Here is an 18,106-nt window from a genome sequence, read left to right on the forward strand (position 1 = left end):
GTGTTTTGATGAAACTTGAGATAAAGGGTTGATCCTGTCAAACATATTTTTTGTTGTTTTTCATTTCTTCGTTGTTTCCTCAAGGGTAGTAACTTATTGGTGTTGTTGATCTCACCACTCAAACGTACATACAATCAAGGAAAAATCCAATTCATTGTTGTTATTGCTGCTTACTTGATTGCGTTTCATTTATAAGAGGTTGAATGAAGTTTATCATTGATTTTTTGGTTTTAGGTATGTAATGCAGATATCATAGAGTCGGCATGGCTATGCATATGGAAGAGCATGATCGCAAAAAAAAGACCAAAAAAAAGGAAGGAGAGAACAAACAAAAAAATCAGCCCAAAAACGACAACAACGGCCATTTGAAAAAAATTGGAAATTGAAATTGGGAAGACTGGGGGGTAGAAAGCAAAAAAAGAAAAAGAAAGAAAGAAAGAAAGAAAAGAAAAAGATCAAACTACTAAAAATGACAAGGGGCGTATGCGCACGGTCCCCAGAGAAATGAAGGAAGGACATGAAAAAAAAGAAGAAAAAACAAAAAGATGAGAGAAGTAAAAGTCGTGAACGGACGTACAGATGTATATAATGCGTGTGAAGAAACGGACAGCGTACATGGAATACTTTTTGATAGGAGAACCCCAACGACAACGGTCAGCAATCACTATACAAAGTGAACAAACCCCCTTTCCCTCACTTATCCACTCCCGGACGTGCATGCATCTACTACCATCTGTCAGTCTGAAGAAGAAGAAAAAACCACCATCTCATACCCCACATCTACCAAAAATTGAAAGAAAAAGTGAAAATGAAAAGAAAAAAAAAATCTCCACCCTCCATCCGAAGAGTCGCCCAAACAGCTTTCCTCAAACTGTCAGGTTCTCCCCCATGTGACTCGTCAAGCCACCAAAACGTTTTCATTTACCAGGTGGTCCACCACGACCGCCTCTACCAGAACCACCTCGTCCACGATAACCACCTTGTCCTCGTCCTTCACCATTCACAGCAGGAGCACCTCCACGCGGACGAGGCGCCGGCCTATCCCCACGTTCCTTCTTTGTCTCAATAAAGATCCGCTGAGAGCCACCTTCATATTCAATATAAACACCACCTTCACCACCTTGGTTACGATTCAAACTGGCGGTGATGGCACGCCTGGCAGAGTCAATAGTGGTGAACTCGATAAAGGCGCATGCCTTTGACCGGACGACCTCGAGCTCTTTGATGGGACCGAACCTCGAACTCAAAACACTGTTAAGCGCTGGCTGTGTGACCTGATCTACGACACCCTGATAATTGAATTGAGTAAGATTCAGTGAAATACTAATTGAAGGACGGCATACCTTAATGAAGCATTGCGGGGTATTGACGTTTTGAGCGGCTTGCATGGCAGGGTGTTCAGAACTGTTGGGAGGTCCACGAGGAGCGGGAGCGGGTGCGGCAGGAGTTTGGGTGCCACTACTAGGTACAGGGCTTACAGGGGTCTCCGTAGTTCCTCGCGATTCCTGAGCAACAGCGGAACCCCACTTCTTTGGATTTGTAGCAGCGAGGGTAGCCCAGGATCGAGGAGCAGAAGGTTGGGAAGGAGGGGGTGCGACAGCAGGGTGTTGGGGAGCAGCAACAGCGGGAATGGGGGCAGGAGGTTGAGGAGCGGGCGTGGGGGCAGGTGATTTGTCGACGGCAGGAGCAGCGGAAGGAACAGGCTTCTCGGGCTCAGGGACAGCGGGAAGACCGTTAGTTTGAGGAGTGACGACAGCAGGAGCAGGCTGAGGTTCCGGTGCTGGGGTCGGAGGCTGAGGCGTGGGTTCGGGAATATCATTAGTGGGAGCCTCTTCAGCAGGGAAGGAAGGAACGGGAGAAGGAGCGGCGACGGCCGGTGGCGGCGTGGGCTCACGGACCGGAGGCTGGGGTGCCTCGGGAACGGGGGCAGGAGCCATCTCAACGGGTGCAACCTCAGGCTCAGCAGTCTCGTCGACGTCGTCATCGGCCTCGACAGATTCCTCCTTCAGGAACCGGAAGATGTCATTGAGCACGAAGTAGCCATTGGGTTGCTCGGCAAGGAAAAAAGTCTGGACAAATTTCCGCCAGGCCTCTCCGCGATTTGACATCTCACCGATCACCTGGATGATGATACCACCGTTGGCCGAAGCCTGTGCATCTACAGAATGAATGAAGACCTTGCAATCTTGGAAACCGATAGAAGTGATTTTCTCGTGGATTTCCTGTTGATTGGTCAGCAACACTGTTGAAAACACAGAAGCAGTGGCAAAGGAAAGAGAACTGACGTGTTGGCCATAGCAAGGTTTGCTCTCCTCGCCTTCGTTGCCGTGAACAAAGGTGGAGGATTTGGTGTAGAAGCAGTGGAGACGATTGGGCTGTTTGTTGACAAAGGTATAGTACTGGGGAACAAACTGCCACCCGACTTCGGAAGGAACGACGTTTTGGTGGATGGTGGACGAGGGGATTGACGAAGACATGTTGTGGGGACTGACAAGATTAAAAGGAAATAAAGAAAGAGCCAGCGAGGCGTGCAGGTGAGACGAGTCGCCAACCTCGCTCTCCGCAAAAAATTATGTTACGCAATCATCCGGCATCTTCCGGGTCTCCATCTCCCCGCCCAGCATCGCCTCCATCCTTCCAGCGATGGCCGTGCCTCCCACCACCATCTTCTTGCTGCTCTTTGTTCTCTTTGCCTTCTGCCTCTCCGGCAATGGCGTCTATGCCTTTGGCGCCGGAAACATCCCCTCGTAAGCCTCCTCCTCACCTCGTGCGCCAAGAAATGATCTCATTACGCCCCAGGTTCGCTTACATGGAGGGCAAAGCCTTCCGCCACGGCGATATCGTCAGTCCCAACAACAACTGGGTCTCTCATTAGTTAATAACTCGTAATCTAGGAAGATGTCCTTGCCGAGATCGTCAAGCGCGCAGCGGGCGGCCTCACGGCAGTGGTCAGCAAGGGATCCAAATTTAACGGTCTTGATATCAAGCGCGTCTACTTTGGGTGCGATCTCTCCTCTTTAACCTTGACTGTATCTTATCTTCTCGATCGCTCTTTACCTTCAGGAACTGGCTTCGCGATTACAGTCAGGTGAGCCATCTATGCAGATGTCATTTACGTCACAGATCACTTATTGTATGCGCAGGCTGTCGACATAGCGTCACTCAAAAAGATTCCTATGCAGGTCTGTTCCCCTCGTTATATCTTCTTTGCGCTGTTTGTTGACTTTCAGTCAGACAATCATCAACCTGTGCATGGTCCTTGGCTTCCTTGTACGCCCGCAACAGTATTCTCTTGACTCTCATCTGACTAGCTCAGGCTCACGGTTATGCGACTCACGAGTTCGAAGTGACCCCCGAGCGATTGGGTTGCTATCTTCCGGTGCGCCTGTTGACACTTATCTGCGTTTCCATGCTCAATACCACACAGACTGAGCACATTGACAACCCAAAGGGCTACGGTGAAGGTGAAGATGCGAGGAGATACCATCCAGGCCTCCGAGGCCCCGTCGACGTGCGTCGCCTCGAGTATATGCATGACAGTTCTGTACTTAACCTCTTGTACAGCCGCGCGAGCTTGAAATCGATCCTCGCACTGGTATGAAGAATTACATTGCTAATGGTATCTTGATGTTCTCGCGTTTCCTGCAACTTTGATTCACGTCATTGCAGAAAATGGTTCTTGGGATACTTCCAAAGCCCTTGTTCGACGTACCCTTGAACGCTGCATTCATCTCGGTCGCCTTCATCGTTCGCAAAGCAGGAAACAAGATGAATATGAAGCATACAGACTTCTCGGTCAGCTTGTGACTACTCTTCACCCTACAGCTGCTCGTGCGTATGCTCACGTCGACATTCACCTAGATGCACACTCTAGAAGATTTTCCTGCCCATTCCAATTTTTGCGAGCTGGCTCTCGTTTCTATGGGCCATCAGCATGTGTTCGTTCATGTCGGTGACAATGTCAGAATACAAGCTCCGAACGGCAAATGGGTCGCTCCAATTGTCACTGGTCTGCCTGTCTTCGACCTTGTATTTGAGGCATCCTAAACTTCATCACAGGAACTTTTGGATCGAATGATTTCATTCATTCACTCCTTGGAGGTGCGTGCGTCTTTTTGTGTCCGAGTGCATAACTTTATTAAACGTGGAACAGAGGCCACCGACCATCTGGTAAGTTTCTAGCACCAAATCCACACTTTTCCACTTAAGCCTCGTGGGACTAATGTTGATTATAGAGTGAAGTAAGTCATTGACATTTATGATCCATAACTGGCCTCATTCCTTACTCCTCAGGCGTCAGTGACGGATTTAAACCGTGAACTTGATCACGCCAGATCAAAATCAATCGAGAGCACCGCTCGCTCGGGCCCTGGAGGTGGTAACGATGTAGCGTCTACCCTTCGCGGCATGTTCACTTCCCTTCCCGGTGGTGCTGGGGGGGATTTGAGCAGAGACATGGACTCCATCGAAAGGATACGAGCTGGACCAGCTGCTGGTGGGAAAAGGCCAGAAGATATGAGTCCCCAAGAGTTGCACGCCGTACTCTGGCAAGTATTGACATTCAGAGATTCAGGTAGGCATTCGACGACGTGAAATAGGCAAAAAAAACTCACGAAAAGTTTTTTAGTCGTGAAAAAGATTTCGAAAACAATTGAGAAGATTCCTGGATTAGGACCCTTGATCGAAAAAATACAAGATGGGATATCTGGTGGGTCGCTCTATCATTTATTCCTGAACCTAGTTCGAATGATCTTTCAGTCTTTGTCTTTACGACTCTCGAGGTATGGCAATCACCGATCACCAATTTATTAGCTCTGATTCCGAAATTCAGCCCTTCCTGAAACCTATATTGAAAACGGCCACCACCAGCTTGTCAGCAGCTTCAGGAGAGATCATCGATACCCATGATCAGTATGAAGTTTTTAACGATCCTCGTGCCGTACGTTGTGCATATTTTTGAGATGTTATCAAACTCACAATCAGCGTAGTCCGATCCGACGCATTCTTTCCTGAGCAAAGATCATTTTGTCAGTTCAATTTTTGCATGCCACCGAATAGGGCTGACAGTGGCATAGAATTTAATTCTAAATGAACCCGCTGGTAGAGTCGGCAGAGTAATAGTACAGCACACTGTCGGACTTGTGGTGAAGGCTTGGGACAATAATTCGGAGAACGTCCACGCAATCACTGAAGACATCCTCCAATGTTTGTATGTAGTATTGCCTATTGCCGATGGCTACGAGAGTCCTTGCCTGACGTCATTTTTGCATTATTCAAGGTTCCACCCCGACTTTCACAATTCCAACTCAAAGATCCAACGTGCCATGCTCCAAACAGTGAATGAATGGGTGCAAGGTCTTGGGAAGAAGCAGCGCAGTGTTTTAAGCCGTCTCGACAAGAATTCGGTGAGAGAACACCAGAATGTTCGCGCTGCAGGGGAAGGTGGTGCGGCCCCCGCACAGGGCTCGTATGCACAGACCCAAGGAGTCGGAGTCCAACATACTATTGCTGGATACGCGCAGAACATTCCCGGAGCGCAGACAGTCTTCAGTGCTACTGGATTTGGCAAGGTGAAACCTGGACAGAGAGAGTTTCCGCCATCTAGCGCAGGGGGTCTTCCGCCTAGCTCGTATAGTGGTGCATCAGGCGGGTACCCTTCTCACACAGGTCCTCCGCCAACTTCATCCTATTCGGATGCCCACACGCATCATAATCCGTATCCTCCGCCATCTGAGCCACGGCAGCCGCCACAGCGCGCTGGATATGCACCTTCCTATGTTTCCCCTCCTCCACAGTCGTACAACGCGCCCCCTGCGCCTCCCGCGTCTTCATTCCCTGGCTTCCCAGGCTCGGCACCTGTTATGTCTGCGTACGGTACGCCAAGTTACCCCCCTGCTAGTGCACCACCCCCTTCGTTCCCCGGGGAAGCTGGAGGTGGATTTGGTTTCCCCTCTGCGCCTGGTGGGCCTCCAGAACCGTTTGGAGGTGCGGTTGGCGGTCAACCACCACCACCTTTTGGTTTCCCGTCGGTTGAACCGCTCGGCGGCTCATCACCCTATGGAGTCCCTAACCAACCGCAAGGACATCATCATCCACATGAACATCACCACCAGAGGCCACCCGGCTGGTAATTATCGAAAGACAACGCAAAGTGCAATATTAAGGTGTATAATCATGTATTTTGTGTATACGTATGTATGGTGTAGAAGTGTTGAATGCAAAGTGATTCTTTATCTGCTAGTCCAATATTCCATTAAAGAGTGGTAATATATGTACTACGGAAGCAACTAAAATTGCGAGGGTATTAAACTTTAATGAGGGAAGAAGATTACTTGTGAATCGAGAGAAAGCGTCCGAAAGGGCAACGATGACAGGTGAAACGCAGAAAGTAATGCAGTGATGGCTATTTGCGAAGTGTCAGGTCTAATGTTACAAATGAAGTCCTAAAACTGATTGATTGGTTTATCGACCCGAAGGAATGGTAAGCATGATGAAAGCGCTATAGGAGTACAGAGAATGCTTGGGAAGAGTGCCTTCCTCATTTGGATTTTGCAGTCCGGTTTTCTGGTAACTGGACAGGTATAATCCAGGGCTGGGCCGCTCGTTACAGCAAGAGAATGCAGCCAACATGTAAGTGGTATGGTGATATTATGTAGAACTTGGCGTTTGTGGAGACAAGTCGCGTAAATGATATCTTGAACCGGTCGGTTTACGTTGTTTTGATGTTTGCCGGTTGATGTGATTGATGGGCAAGGATTAGCGAGGGTGGTTGGGTATTTTGACTAGTAGAGAATGAATGACGGGAGGAATGGGAGAGAGTCTAGTCGCCGTTGCGACTGATGACGGTCATGAGTCCTGGAATACGTCGGATCTTGTCCATGGCTACTGGTTGTAGAACTTCTCGACAGTCGGCATCGACTAGGGCGGCTGAATATTGAACCTGTTTTCATGCACGAATGTGGTTAGATTAATTGTTTTTTATGTAAAGAGCGGGAAAAAGAACACATACGTGAACTTTATATTGTCCATTTGGTCGATGTTTGGGTTGGCTGATAACGTAGGACCAACTAATGAATTTTGTTTTAGAAAAAGAAAAACTTTCGGGAAAGAGAGTAGGGAGCTTACCGTTCTTGTGCAAGAGTAGCCCCAATTCTTGATGCTTCCTGTACCAAGACGGTCCTTGTTGCTCGAAGTAGGGGCACGGCATCCACACCTCCACTTCCAGCGCATACATAAGTATCCGCATGCATGCAGAAAGCTTTAGGTTGCGTTTGGGCGTTGACGCGGGTGTGAGGATGTGTTAGAGGTTTGGCACCAGAAGAACAGGCAATGCTGTTTGAAGCCTTTGACCGACGTTGGAGATGCCGAAGTTTAATGAACATGTCGGCTATAGCGGCCATGGAGAGGTGGTTCGAGCTCGAGCTCTTGGAAGAGTCATTGGATGCGGTGGAGGAGTGGGTGGGTGCGGGTTGAAGAGCGGGTGGTTTGGGTTGTTTGTTGGAGGAGGAGAGGCTGCGAGTGCGAGAACGACGAAGGATGGACATTGGATTTGGTGGAGGTTGGGAAAGGAGAGAAGGCGGGGCGGGTTGATTTATAGCGTTTAGGCCTACAGGTTTGATGCTAATTTCGTGATGTTGTCACAGATCTGATCTTGCAATATCCTAAACGCAACCCTCTTCTCGTTTCTTCTCGTCTCTCTAAAGCCCCCTGTCCCGAACTAGATAAGCATTTCTATATATACGACCCTCTGCCTGGATAGAGCGCTAGGACTGACTAGTGCTAGTCAATCTTGCGTTTTTTTCTCTTTTGTTGTGAGTTTGATGTAATTTTGATTCAATTCTTCGGTTTGATCCACTTCCGAGCTCCACTGTTAGCTGTTCTATGTATATGTCTATCTGCACCAATCATTATAATTATGGACGTCTGTCTTGGGAAGATAAGTTTGTCCCACACTAACTCCCTGAAACTCATTGATCATATTCCACCAATTCATCAATGCTCCGGCGGCCCCCAGACTCGGAGAAGATCTCCAATAACACGTAGTTGTAACGTCTTCCCCAACGTATCAATGTTACTGAATGTGTACTATCGAGAACTTTCCGGAACCCCTTAGCCTCCGGCATTCCACCGATAGTTTTACGACTCGAGATCGAGCGACGAGATGATAAGCGACATCTTCGGTTGATGATGCAAACAAAAACTCCAGAATCCCTTTCCTAGTATCCGTTTCCGGCCAACTAATTACTTCGCTCGAACGCTTGCCCGAGGATCATGATTATCACCCTTTCTGACTTCTGTGTGTGTGTTTGTCGGTTCTCCTGTGTGTCCGCAACTTCTTTCTAATCTAATAGTAAGTCAAGACTTCAGGAGACTTGAGAACTTGAGCCCTGTTCAGATCCCTGTGCCAGTGGTTTCCATCTCACAACTCACCACCATTCTGTTTCCAGGGTATGGACACCGTTGCGACTTTATCAGCCAAAAACTGCGGGGTTCAAGATCGCAGCATGCCAGCATTGAGCAGACCCTATTGGACCTTCAATCATACTTTAAGATCTGTTTCATCGGACTCTGGCTGACGACCATGAATCTTTGCGACGGAGCTTACGGTTGACACGAATAAGTATAGCTTGGAAACGAAGCCACCGCTCCACGTCACATATCGGTACTAGTAGTCGAACCACAAAACCATGAGAGGAATACGCCTCGTGTTTTTCATACATCGTGAAAATGACGCTATGACGACTCGCAGCACCTCGAGGCCCTGTTTTCGGTAACATGTAAAGGATTATCTCCACTGCAGTCGGTCATTGCCTTCGTCATTGCATTCTACGAGACTGCACTACATCTTCCCGACGGTTTAATTGCATGACAATAGGACATGCCTATCATATATATGATTGAGGGTTACGTTGATGTGACTTTTTGTGATTTTTAATCAGAGGACGATCATCTTGTGTATTTCCGCAAATCGTTCAACCTTGGAGATAGTCCTTTCCCCAGACCTCCGACAGGGTCCGAAACTCATGGACCAGGCTCAGCGCTGTTAACTGCCCAGCATACTATGAACCCTATGCGTATTAAACCTGATTCCGGCGATGTCGCTTAACAATACAAATAAGTTAAGATAAGGAGTGTGCCTGGGGGGAACATCAGCACACGATTCAGAATTGAGAACCAGGGGCAACTCGAATCCACGATTCTCCGTGGTGTTCGCAAACGTTGCAACTTCGAATCGATGCCGATACCACAGGCAAAAGGACACCGTACCCTATCTGTCTCCTAGATAACCATCCAGTAACAGAAAGTTCTGGTCATCTTTGGGAGTATAGGGGGTAGCCGTTTCGTAAGTGGCGCGCAATCTCTGTGACGTCGGTTGAAGTGTATAGCCGTGGGTATTCAATGATCCCGGCTTGTTCTGCCTTTCGTTCTGACTTTCATCATCCCCTCGATCATCGATCAACCCTTTGGTATTGCATCTTCATTCTCGTCCCGAGCACATAGGATAAAATTATGAAGTCAAACATCGACTCCGTGCGGTAGTGAACATTTTGCTTCATCCAGAATCATTGTATGACATAGAAATGGCTTGAACACGTCACTGTGGTTATTTCGTGGAAAGGATCGGGAATGGAAGACGGGGCGCCTCGAGGCGTGTTTGATCCGTCCGGGTCGCAACTCCATGGGTAAATGTAGTAGCCGGTAAAGCATCGAGGCATCGTGGACCTTAGGCTTCTAAACATCTTACAACGTATCATATCCTTTATTCTCCGGGAGCCGACTCCAATCTTTTTTTTGGGCTCAACACGCCTTTCTAGCCTTCTGGTACTGATTCGAAATGGCTCTTGGGGTAACTTTTATCAGCTCTAAGAAGATTTGCCTATAGAACCTCGCTATAGTTAGGCAAACGACTTTATCCTCCGACCTCCGCGCTTCCTCCCTTTGGCAACCCAATGCCTTACGTATGGCTCGTCAGTCACTGATTCTTGCCACCGTATCTGTAAACGAGGACATTATTACTTGGAATCCGGTAACGCAGAGTCGACTGCGGACATGGCTAGGATTCCGGACATTCAAAACAGATTGGGTCATCCCATCCAAAGCTACTCGATCTCGCTAACTCTCCGGAACTACGACTAGCTTGCTTAAACTTCAAAGTCTATGTGTAACCAACCGCCACCGGGAGAATAACCTTTCGGTCTCGCATGGCTTCGAACAATCGGGTTCTTTTCGAAGACGAATTAGACCCGGGCCCTGTATACGTCAGGGGTAAAGATAGGATCTCGAACATGGCGAACATCTATCATATCACAAACAGCATTACATTTGTTCTAGGCTTGGCGGCTTTCACCTTAGGGATCTCTTCCTTCACCGCGGCTAGTTCTCTGGTCTTTTTGATTTGGGAAACCCGGTCTTTCCACAAGACGAGATGGATTCTGTCCCCCTGTTCCTACCAGTACGCACCTGATAATCCGGTAGCTACAGAATGGTTTACCATCAACTTGCCGTGCAAGATAGAGAGTTAAGGAACCATGTATCAAGCCGGTGTTGGTCACTCTCTCTTTCCATAAAGGTCCATCAAGGTAGCGTTGGCTTTACGCTCGTGTTTACACAATGGCATGCTTATCTACTCTTCACCATTGACTGACTGTGCTTAGGAACGAACACTTGATCACATCCATTAATGCCAAACTTACGCGAGGTATTCGTTACCATTGCGACCTAGACCTGCCTTCCAACGGAGTTTTGCTTCCTCCGAATCGCCGGTTGTAGCCATAGGGTGCTGTTCAAAGATAGAATAGATACCGGCGGTCGTCTGACGGCCTCGATGTCCTGTTATGATAAGCATGTTTTTCATTTGTCCAGTCACAATGAAGACTACTATTGATCTTGACAATTCAGACTTGCGCCACTGCAGTGGAATCTAGAATGTCGTGCTCTGCACACGGCTCGTATGATCAAAAACTCCCGCTACGGCATTGAGGGCTCGAAACTTCCTTTAAGAGATTCCTTCCGAAGTTCGTGTTGAGTGTGCGTCACGTTGAACTAACCGAGATGATAGAGTCATGTAAATGCCGCCCTTTGATGAGTGTCACTCACACGACAAAGAAAGAAATGTATGTGTCTGTAATCATAGCTTGCGCAACATAAAGATTTCACCTCGAGTCTCGACAGAAACTACGCTAACTACATTACATGTACGGTTTGTGCAAGTTGTGACCATCTGATCCGATGATCACTGTCATGCACCCTCCGCGAGTCCCTTAATGGACCCTTTTTCTGAATCCCTCTGGTACTCGTCCGAGCGCTCGTAAAGCATTACTGAGGGTTTTGTCATCACACACTCAGCCTCGGTCGTGAACTCCAAAGATAGAGTGTCCGAGAACTGGTGAGCTTGACTCCGTAGCAACAAGACCACGACTGTTCGCTGTAGCACAAGGCAGACAAGATCATATAGGCCACGTAGCCTCTTAACGACTGCGGTGAACTACGCACCTGCACATGATTTCCTCGATCATCACCGATCCAAAACATTACCTGCAACTTTCCTTGAGCCGGGGGGAAACTGCGAATAGATACAGGAGCTATACTTATCCCGCATGCGCAAAGGTCACGTCAACACCATTCTCATGAAGGAGTCCCAAGTCTTCTTTGAACCTCGGTGAAATTGCTTCTGCGATGGCCAAATGGAACGTTTGACCACTAAGATGGTGGATCTGGGTCATGTTGCTGTTTCGATTTGTCAAGAGGAGAGTAGGAACCACGGAACTATCTTCGTACACCCTGGGGAGGTACAACGAGAAGGTAAGAACGCCCTGTTGCCGTAGTGGACTGCTGATGTACCCTTTTCTTTTAGAACCAAGATTCTCGAGGTACCAAATTCGACGTCATTCCATTCATTCCGACGTGTCAAGGCGAAGGAAGTACCTGCAAAGACAACTCGGCCTGAAGGAAAGCGCTTCGAATTCCATACCACGAACACCCTAATTCTTCAAAGATCGGGTCATCATCAGTCCAACTTACGCACCAAACTTGGGGCGTTCTTTACCATCCCGTCGCTACCACCTGAAGGAGCACAAAGCAATGGTTGCCGTGTTTCTTGTGGTCTTCTTGACACCGTAACAGATCCTTGACCAAGAAACACCCAATCTCACGTGCGTGAAACGTTTCAAGTGTCCGCGTCAGGCAGCTTCACCGGGAGTTGGAAGGAAACTTGAGCAACCCTTCGGAAAATAACGATGAGGTGACGTTTGCGCATTTGGTGAGTATCAGTTCCTGGATCTGTTGGCAATTTAGGGTGCTAAAGAAACGGTAGATTAGGCGGCCGCTGAGACGAGACGAGAAATGATTGTAGTTTGCCAGGCTTACCAGATGGAAGCCCACAGACGGAGGTACACGCTCCCTTTCTTGAAAGATGATATGTACGGTTTGTGCACATTGTGATCATGGGTATTTTTCGATCCATGATCGCAAGCATGCATTTTCCGTGGGTCTGTCTCATCCCCTCCCTTGTGCATATCTGAGCACACAGGAAAGTATTGCTATCGAGCTTGTCATCACCAAAATCTCGGTCATAGACGAAGTCTCCGAGATCTGGTGAGCTTAGCTCCCACTATGCTGAACGACCGGGGTCGTCCACTGCAGTCGACGTCGCTCTGGGATACCTTCTCTCCGTTATACACATCTTACCCACAAAGCTCCTCAACGCAGCATGAGGTCGCAAACAGGTCCTGATTCCGTACCACCATGCCATCATGCGATGGTCTGCCCAACCTCGTTTTCCTTTTGGTGTCCTGAATTTTCTGCCGAATCCAAGTGGAATTGTCTTGTAGTGGGCATATGAAACTTTTGGCCGTTGGAAGGATGGATCTTCTTCAGGGTGCTATATTGGCCTGTCGGGAGGAAATTGGGAAAAATTGCAAAAACTTTTGTGTAACCTTGGGAGGTTTGAACGAGAAGGTAAGATCCTCTCCTCAGCTCAGTGTACGTGCTGGACTTATGGTCATGTACCCTTCTCTACCCAGGACAAAGATTCTCTGAGTACCAAACTCGATGTCACTTTATTCGTTCCGAAGTGTCAGTGCGAGACGCACCCGCAGAGACACATCAGCGCCGAAGAAGGTATACCGAATTCTGTACCGCGAGCACCTCCATCCCGGGTGAGAAACGGGGCCATGATCAAACCAGCATGCACGCCTTGCCGAGGGGATCTTGAGACCATCTCGTTACCGCCCAAGGAAACACAAAATAACAATTTGCCACCTTCCCATTGTCCTGCTCGACGCCGTAATAGCTTCTTGACGAAGAAAAATCCCGTTCCGCGTGTCAAAAATTCCATATGTCAAGAGAGACAACTTCACCTGGGTTTGTAAGGAAACTTGGGGCACCGTTGGGAGAATGACGATGGGACGAAGACCATGCACTTGGTGGGTACGCCGAACCTGTCAGCAACATCTGATGCTGAAAAGTTTAGTTGGTCAGATGAGAACTGAGAAAATGTATCCCGGATGAGCCGACTGCTTTCAACAGGGTGGACCAGACGAGAACCCCACCCGCCCACCTATGTTCTCGTCTGGTCCACATCACTAGGATTGATGTTAGATTCGTGAACGCAATTTTGTTAGGAACACTCACCGCATTGTTATATTATCGAACAAGGCGGACCTCGCGCTGGCTCACGAGGTTCGGCTACTCAATGGTGCCTCCTTCCTGACGAGACTAAGATCTCGCGGAGGAAATCTTTGAATCACTTGATAGGGATCTCCCTACATTTATCCGAGGTAGGTACACCCCGTTTTCTGTGTCTTTGTCCTTAGCGAGTTCACGACTCGCAAGTCTTTGGAGAATCCTCCACGAAGGTATCTTTATCTCTTCGCGACACGAAGCGGGATGTTTTCATCCTCAGCTGGTAGCGCTGACTTATTCATTGGTATAAATCATATCATAACCTTTTAATCTATCTAGGGCGCTAGCTGAGACGCATGCCTGCCGCTAAGGAGCATCAGGTGGATCTCGTCTCAGTGGACCTCTAGTCAAAAGGCAATATACAGATGTACATTGGCAAAATTGACGGGTAATCCGTTATATATAACATAATAATAATCTGATCTAAAGGCTTAAGACAATGCCGACTCCCCTGAGCATTCGGATTAAAGCGGACGACGACCCGACAACGACCGAACAACCGACAAACGTGCGCAACGTCCTCTACGGAGCATCAAGAAGCAGAGTGAACAGCGAAATCGCGCTCATGACTCTATGCCTTTCAATGATAAGGTAGAACTGACAATAGCGACGCATTTGTCTCGGTGTAAAGTCGACTGGCCAGGCAAGTCAGACCACTTGGTCAGGGGAAAACCAGGAACAGAACCCGTAGACGGAGCCGACGTCTCGTTTCGACGACGTCAAGCAACACAAAGGTGCCTGCTCACTGGTTGCCCATGACATATCCAATATGCACATGGAAAAAGTCATTGCAATATATCATATCATCTTTTTATTGATGCTTTATCATGTCTTTGTCAATGGTATCATCTCGTACGCATAGCAGCGGAGAAGTATCACAAGCCGTTTCAACTCATACGCCTGACGGCCGTAGAGGATACATAGCTGTGGAGGGACGAGGTGCAAACCACTTCCGGGTTACACACGTCGCGGCAAGCCCTTGCGGGTGCCCACTGTGGACGAACACATCGTGGTCCAAGTGCCAAAGAGAATTACCAAACATGTTTGCCAATTTATATGATCAGGTTGATGACTAAGCAAATAACATCCGCCCATACGGATTTAGACGATCATTCTCAGGAGCATCGAACAGACAAGGCAAGGCGCCCTTCAGTTAATGTCTATCTCAGTAGGTTCACGTTCTGGCAGAGATGAAAGTGGACAGTTCGCTCAGCTTCCATTGAATGACTTTGCGTCCGCAGTGTGTGAGACTCTGGTTGAAGCTTTCATTTTTTGAAATCACCGATTTGGTCCAACTACGCTCACACCGACGCTTCTAAACAACATATCTTACAACTTCGGACGCCCGATACACCCAATAACGTTGTGTGATTGTGTCCGACAAAGTATGCCTTCAGCTACTTATTGATAGAAACATCTCGTAGTTTCTGCAGCAGACACGCAATGAACATTAATGCTATTAGGAGCCACAGCACCATATAATAGATGGCTTTGAAAATTCTAAAGGCGCACCCGCCGACCGTACCCATTCTTCATCGTCCAGATCAAGCATCATACCAAATACCCCTTCCCTTCCTCCAGTCTAAATGTCTTCAAACCCTCACTTTGAGTCCACGGAACCTCATCTTCCCAGTGTGTAATCAACACAACAGCCTGGTCATTCCCTACCCTCTCTCTCAGATACTTCTTGGCAGCATTAACCATCTCTTCGTTCATCCCACTCCAAACTTCATCTAACAACACAATTGGGGGTCTCCCCACAAGCGTCCGCATCAGTAAAACCAACCGTTGTTCACCAACGCTCAGATCCGCGAATTTCTTCTGTGCAAATTCCGCAGCTATTTCTCTTGGGTATTCTGATGGTTTCCATGCTGATGGTCCAAGGTTTTCCAATACGTTCCACATACGTTCTTCTCTCCAATCTCGAAGGAATTTCTGTTCGGGCAGATTGGCGCCAATACCATTTCCGGGTAAAGGTACGAAAACTCCTTCGAAGCCGGTACCTATAGCCTCCCATACTGACATCCCAGAAGGACCGTGACGACGAGGGAAAGCATCGAACAATTCTGGAGAGACGACACCAATGGATTGACGAAGGTGTGCGGTAGGAATGCGTTTACGATGGTTGAGGACAAATTTGGATGGAATGGCTGGGACAGGAGGTGACGGAAGGAGGAGATGGGGTTGTACGTAGGATTGCGGATGGTCGCCGAGGATGAGCGACATCAGTGTCGTTTTTCCAGAACCTGGGGTAGACTCAGAAAAGGGATTCCATAAATAAATAAATAACATACCATTTATGCCTTGCAAATGCCATCGTTCACCTTGGCGAACTTGCCAACTCAGGTTATCCAGTACCTATTGAATCGTCAGGTCAGCGACTGGTTAGCACTTGAAAAAAGGAAAAGATAAACATACTATTCGGTCTCCGTATTTAACGCTGACGCCGCGTAAATCGAGAACAATTGATCCCGCGCCGCCCCCAATAGGTCCGGTCCCAGAAACATCAAGAACAGATGGATTATGCTTGATGAATGGCACGACGTCATTCTTCACACCTGCTTTGACCGTACCATCCTGAACCAAAGCGACGTGCGTGACCCATTCGGGAATATCATCTTGGGTCCGCAAGCCAAGTACCACACGAGGTTTACGCGTTTGATGTAGTTTATGAAGAAGATTAAGAAGTTTGGGTCGTGAAGATACGTCCAGTCCAGCTGTAGACTTAATGAGAAAAGGAAAAAGTAAGACGAATATTCATAAACTTACTTAACGGTTCATCCAATAAAATGATCTCGGGTCTTGCCAATACTGCCCTCACAATCCTCGCCCTTCTCGTTTGTCCATTACTTAGTGCAATAAGCGGCAAATCCAACAAACGTTCCAGATCCATTTCCTTCACAAGACTATCAAACAAAGCTTTATCCTCATCGGAAAGTTTGACCACATCTTCAAAAGCGCGTTTTTTCACTTTTGGTTTGTCGAAGGGTGATCCAGCGAGTGGATCAGGTTTGTCTTCTGGTATGCTCTCCGGGAACATGCTTTCTCGGAGAGTTAGAGCATCTTCGTCGCGTATGGCACCATAACGGGCGGTATAGTCATAAAAAGCACCACCACGATTTGACCGGTGGGAGAAGGAGACGGCAGAAACTCGCGAGTATGGATCAATGTTTTCTCCAATAAAGGGGTATAAACCATGTTGAAGAGGTTCCTTGGGGTCAGAGAGAATCCTGAGGTGTCCTAGTAGCGTCTGAATGTTCTCAATTAACGAACCAGATTTCAGGTAGACAGCATGCGCCTTACCTGAAATATGGCACTTTTACCGCTGTCACCTGAAGACGCGGACATCACCGCCCAAGCTTCGCCTTCATTGATTGTCCAATCGACGTTTTGAAGAATGGGACGTTGGTTAGATGGATCACCGAATGGGTGAATTGAAGATTTAGGAATGCGTATGATAGGTTTAGTTGAAATGTAGCGAATCAAAAAGGGTGCCGCCTTGTAGCCATGCAGGAGCCGTAACATGGTGGTACATTCGAGTTTTAGGAGGCAATAGCCATAGTTCACATCAAGATTAGGTTGATGACTCATGAGCAATACGAATATTAATAAAGCCGATCATCACTCATTTCCAACAAACCTTTCGCGTACAAGTTCTCAACATAAAAATATACGAGCAAGCCACTTCAATAACGCCTGCACTTGGATGTGTTATATGTGGTGGAGCGAGGATAGACTTTACGCAATCGCCTTTCATAAGAGAGGTACCATTCAGAGTGGGCATACGACTGTGATAAGGAAAAGCTCCTGCCAAAGGAAAAAAGGGTCATCTCCACACGGAGCATGTGCGAGACGTGCAGGACATCAATCTCAATGCCGGCTTCGAACTCTAGATCTTCGGATTGAAGAGTTATTTCCGATTGGGAGCTTCTTAACGCACCTGAAATCCACCAGATTCCACCAGATTGATCCCCTTGATTATACATAGTACAAACCGAAAGGAGATGATTTGTGGAAAAACCCACAGGTAATTTAGAATGAGCTGGTAACGAACCGGCTGCATCAGTCTGCTTCGGTCATGAGAAGCATTTCCTTGTTCCAGGTACAGGCATCTCATACGCCCGCAACATGTTCCGGAAAGCATTGATCAAAAGAAAATATACCAGCAATCATCATTTGGACCAGTAACCTTGACATTGCGCGCTTCTAGCGGGTGCTCAGGCACGAATACGTCTTGGTATAGAGGGCATTGAGAGATACAAGGAAGAAATCTGGTGGAATTTAGAGCCATAGAATTAATCAGATACGGTTTCAGTTATTTCAGTCCTTACGGAAACATCTGGCACTATGGTTCTCGCTTATTGCGGAGATTTGTTGTTTTTGTCACAACACAATTCCAGGTCGGTTCGAGAGCCTCTCTTCC

The 18,106-nt window shown here is 47.8% G+C and overlaps 6 protein-coding genes across 6 annotated transcripts; 3 read left to right on the forward strand and 3 right to left on the reverse strand.

The window, feature by feature from the left end:
- Positions 1-487: 487 nt before the first annotated feature.
- Positions 488-745, forward strand: AGABI2DRAFT_194217 (hypothetical protein; the record flags this gene model as incomplete). The annotated part of the gene is made up of 1 exon (XM_006463313.1): positions 488-745. A coding segment is annotated over exon 1 (165 nt), but the record flags the coding sequence as incomplete, so codon positions are not given.
- An 81-nt stretch (positions 746-826) lies between these two features.
- On the reverse strand, positions 827-2,534 carry AGABI2DRAFT_186975 (hypothetical protein). Its single transcript, XM_006463314.1, has 3 exons — positions 2,286-2,534; positions 1,344-2,222; positions 827-1,289 (listed from the first exon to the last, which is right to left on the reverse strand). The coding sequence occupies exons 1-3, from the start codon at positions 2,475-2,477 to the stop codon at positions 918-920; spliced, it is 1,443 nt and encodes a 480-aa protein (XP_006463377.1). The 5' UTR covers positions 2,478-2,534; the 3' UTR covers positions 827-917.
- Positions 2,535-2,626: 92 nt separating this feature from the next.
- Positions 2,627-7,561, forward strand: AGABI2DRAFT_225120 (hypothetical protein). Its single transcript, XM_006463315.1, has 23 exons — positions 2,627-2,747; positions 2,800-2,842; positions 2,895-3,001; positions 3,064-3,088; positions 3,144-3,182; positions 3,235-3,270; positions 3,317-3,379; positions 3,428-3,511; positions 3,565-3,619; positions 3,670-3,803; positions 3,862-4,009; positions 4,060-4,101; positions 4,154-4,170; positions 4,236-4,241; positions 4,294-4,573; positions 4,628-4,708; positions 4,759-4,781; positions 4,832-4,939; positions 4,989-5,027; positions 5,076-5,209; positions 5,279-6,940; positions 7,010-7,067; positions 7,126-7,561. Exons 1-21 carry the CDS (start codon positions 2,644-2,646, stop codon positions 6,129-6,131), a joined length of 2,421 nt encoding a protein of 806 aa, XP_006463378.1. The 5' UTR covers positions 2,627-2,643; the 3' UTR covers positions 6,132-6,940; positions 7,010-7,067; positions 7,126-7,561.
- Positions 7,562-9,896: 2,335 nt separating this feature from the next.
- AGABI2DRAFT_144703 (hypothetical protein) lies at positions 9,897-11,532 on the reverse strand (the record flags this gene model as incomplete). The annotated part of the gene is made up of 7 exons (XM_006463316.1): positions 9,897-9,995; positions 10,172-10,297; positions 10,322-10,433; positions 10,462-10,476; positions 10,695-10,830; positions 11,248-11,425; positions 11,494-11,532. 7 exons carry the CDS (start codon positions 11,530-11,532, stop codon positions 9,897-9,899), a joined length of 705 nt encoding a protein of 234 aa, XP_006463379.1.
- Positions 11,533-14,031: 2,499 nt separating this feature from the next.
- On the forward strand, positions 14,032-14,707 carry AGABI2DRAFT_194219 (hypothetical protein; the record flags this gene model as incomplete). Its single annotated transcript, XM_006463317.1, has 1 exon — positions 14,032-14,707. A coding segment is annotated over exon 1 (195 nt), but the record flags the coding sequence as incomplete, so codon positions are not given.
- Positions 14,708-15,121: 414 nt separating this feature from the next.
- On the reverse strand, positions 15,122-17,211 carry AGABI2DRAFT_208119 (hypothetical protein). The gene is made up of 5 exons (XM_006463318.1): positions 16,987-17,211; positions 16,453-16,933; positions 16,102-16,400; positions 15,978-16,041; positions 15,122-15,929 (listed from the first exon to the last, which is right to left on the reverse strand). The coding sequence occupies exons 1-5, from the start codon at positions 17,206-17,208 to the stop codon at positions 15,235-15,237; spliced, it is 1,761 nt and encodes a 586-aa protein (XP_006463381.1). The 5' UTR covers positions 17,209-17,211; the 3' UTR covers positions 15,122-15,234.
- Positions 17,212-18,106: the final 895 nt, after the last annotated feature.

The sequence above is a fragment of the Agaricus bisporus genome (genome assembly GCF_000300575.1).
Source record: "Agaricus bisporus var. bisporus H97 unplaced genomic scaffold AGABI2scaffold_8, whole genome shotgun sequence".
NCBI classification, from domain to species: domain Eukaryota; kingdom Fungi; phylum Basidiomycota; class Agaricomycetes; order Agaricales; family Agaricaceae; genus Agaricus; species Agaricus bisporus.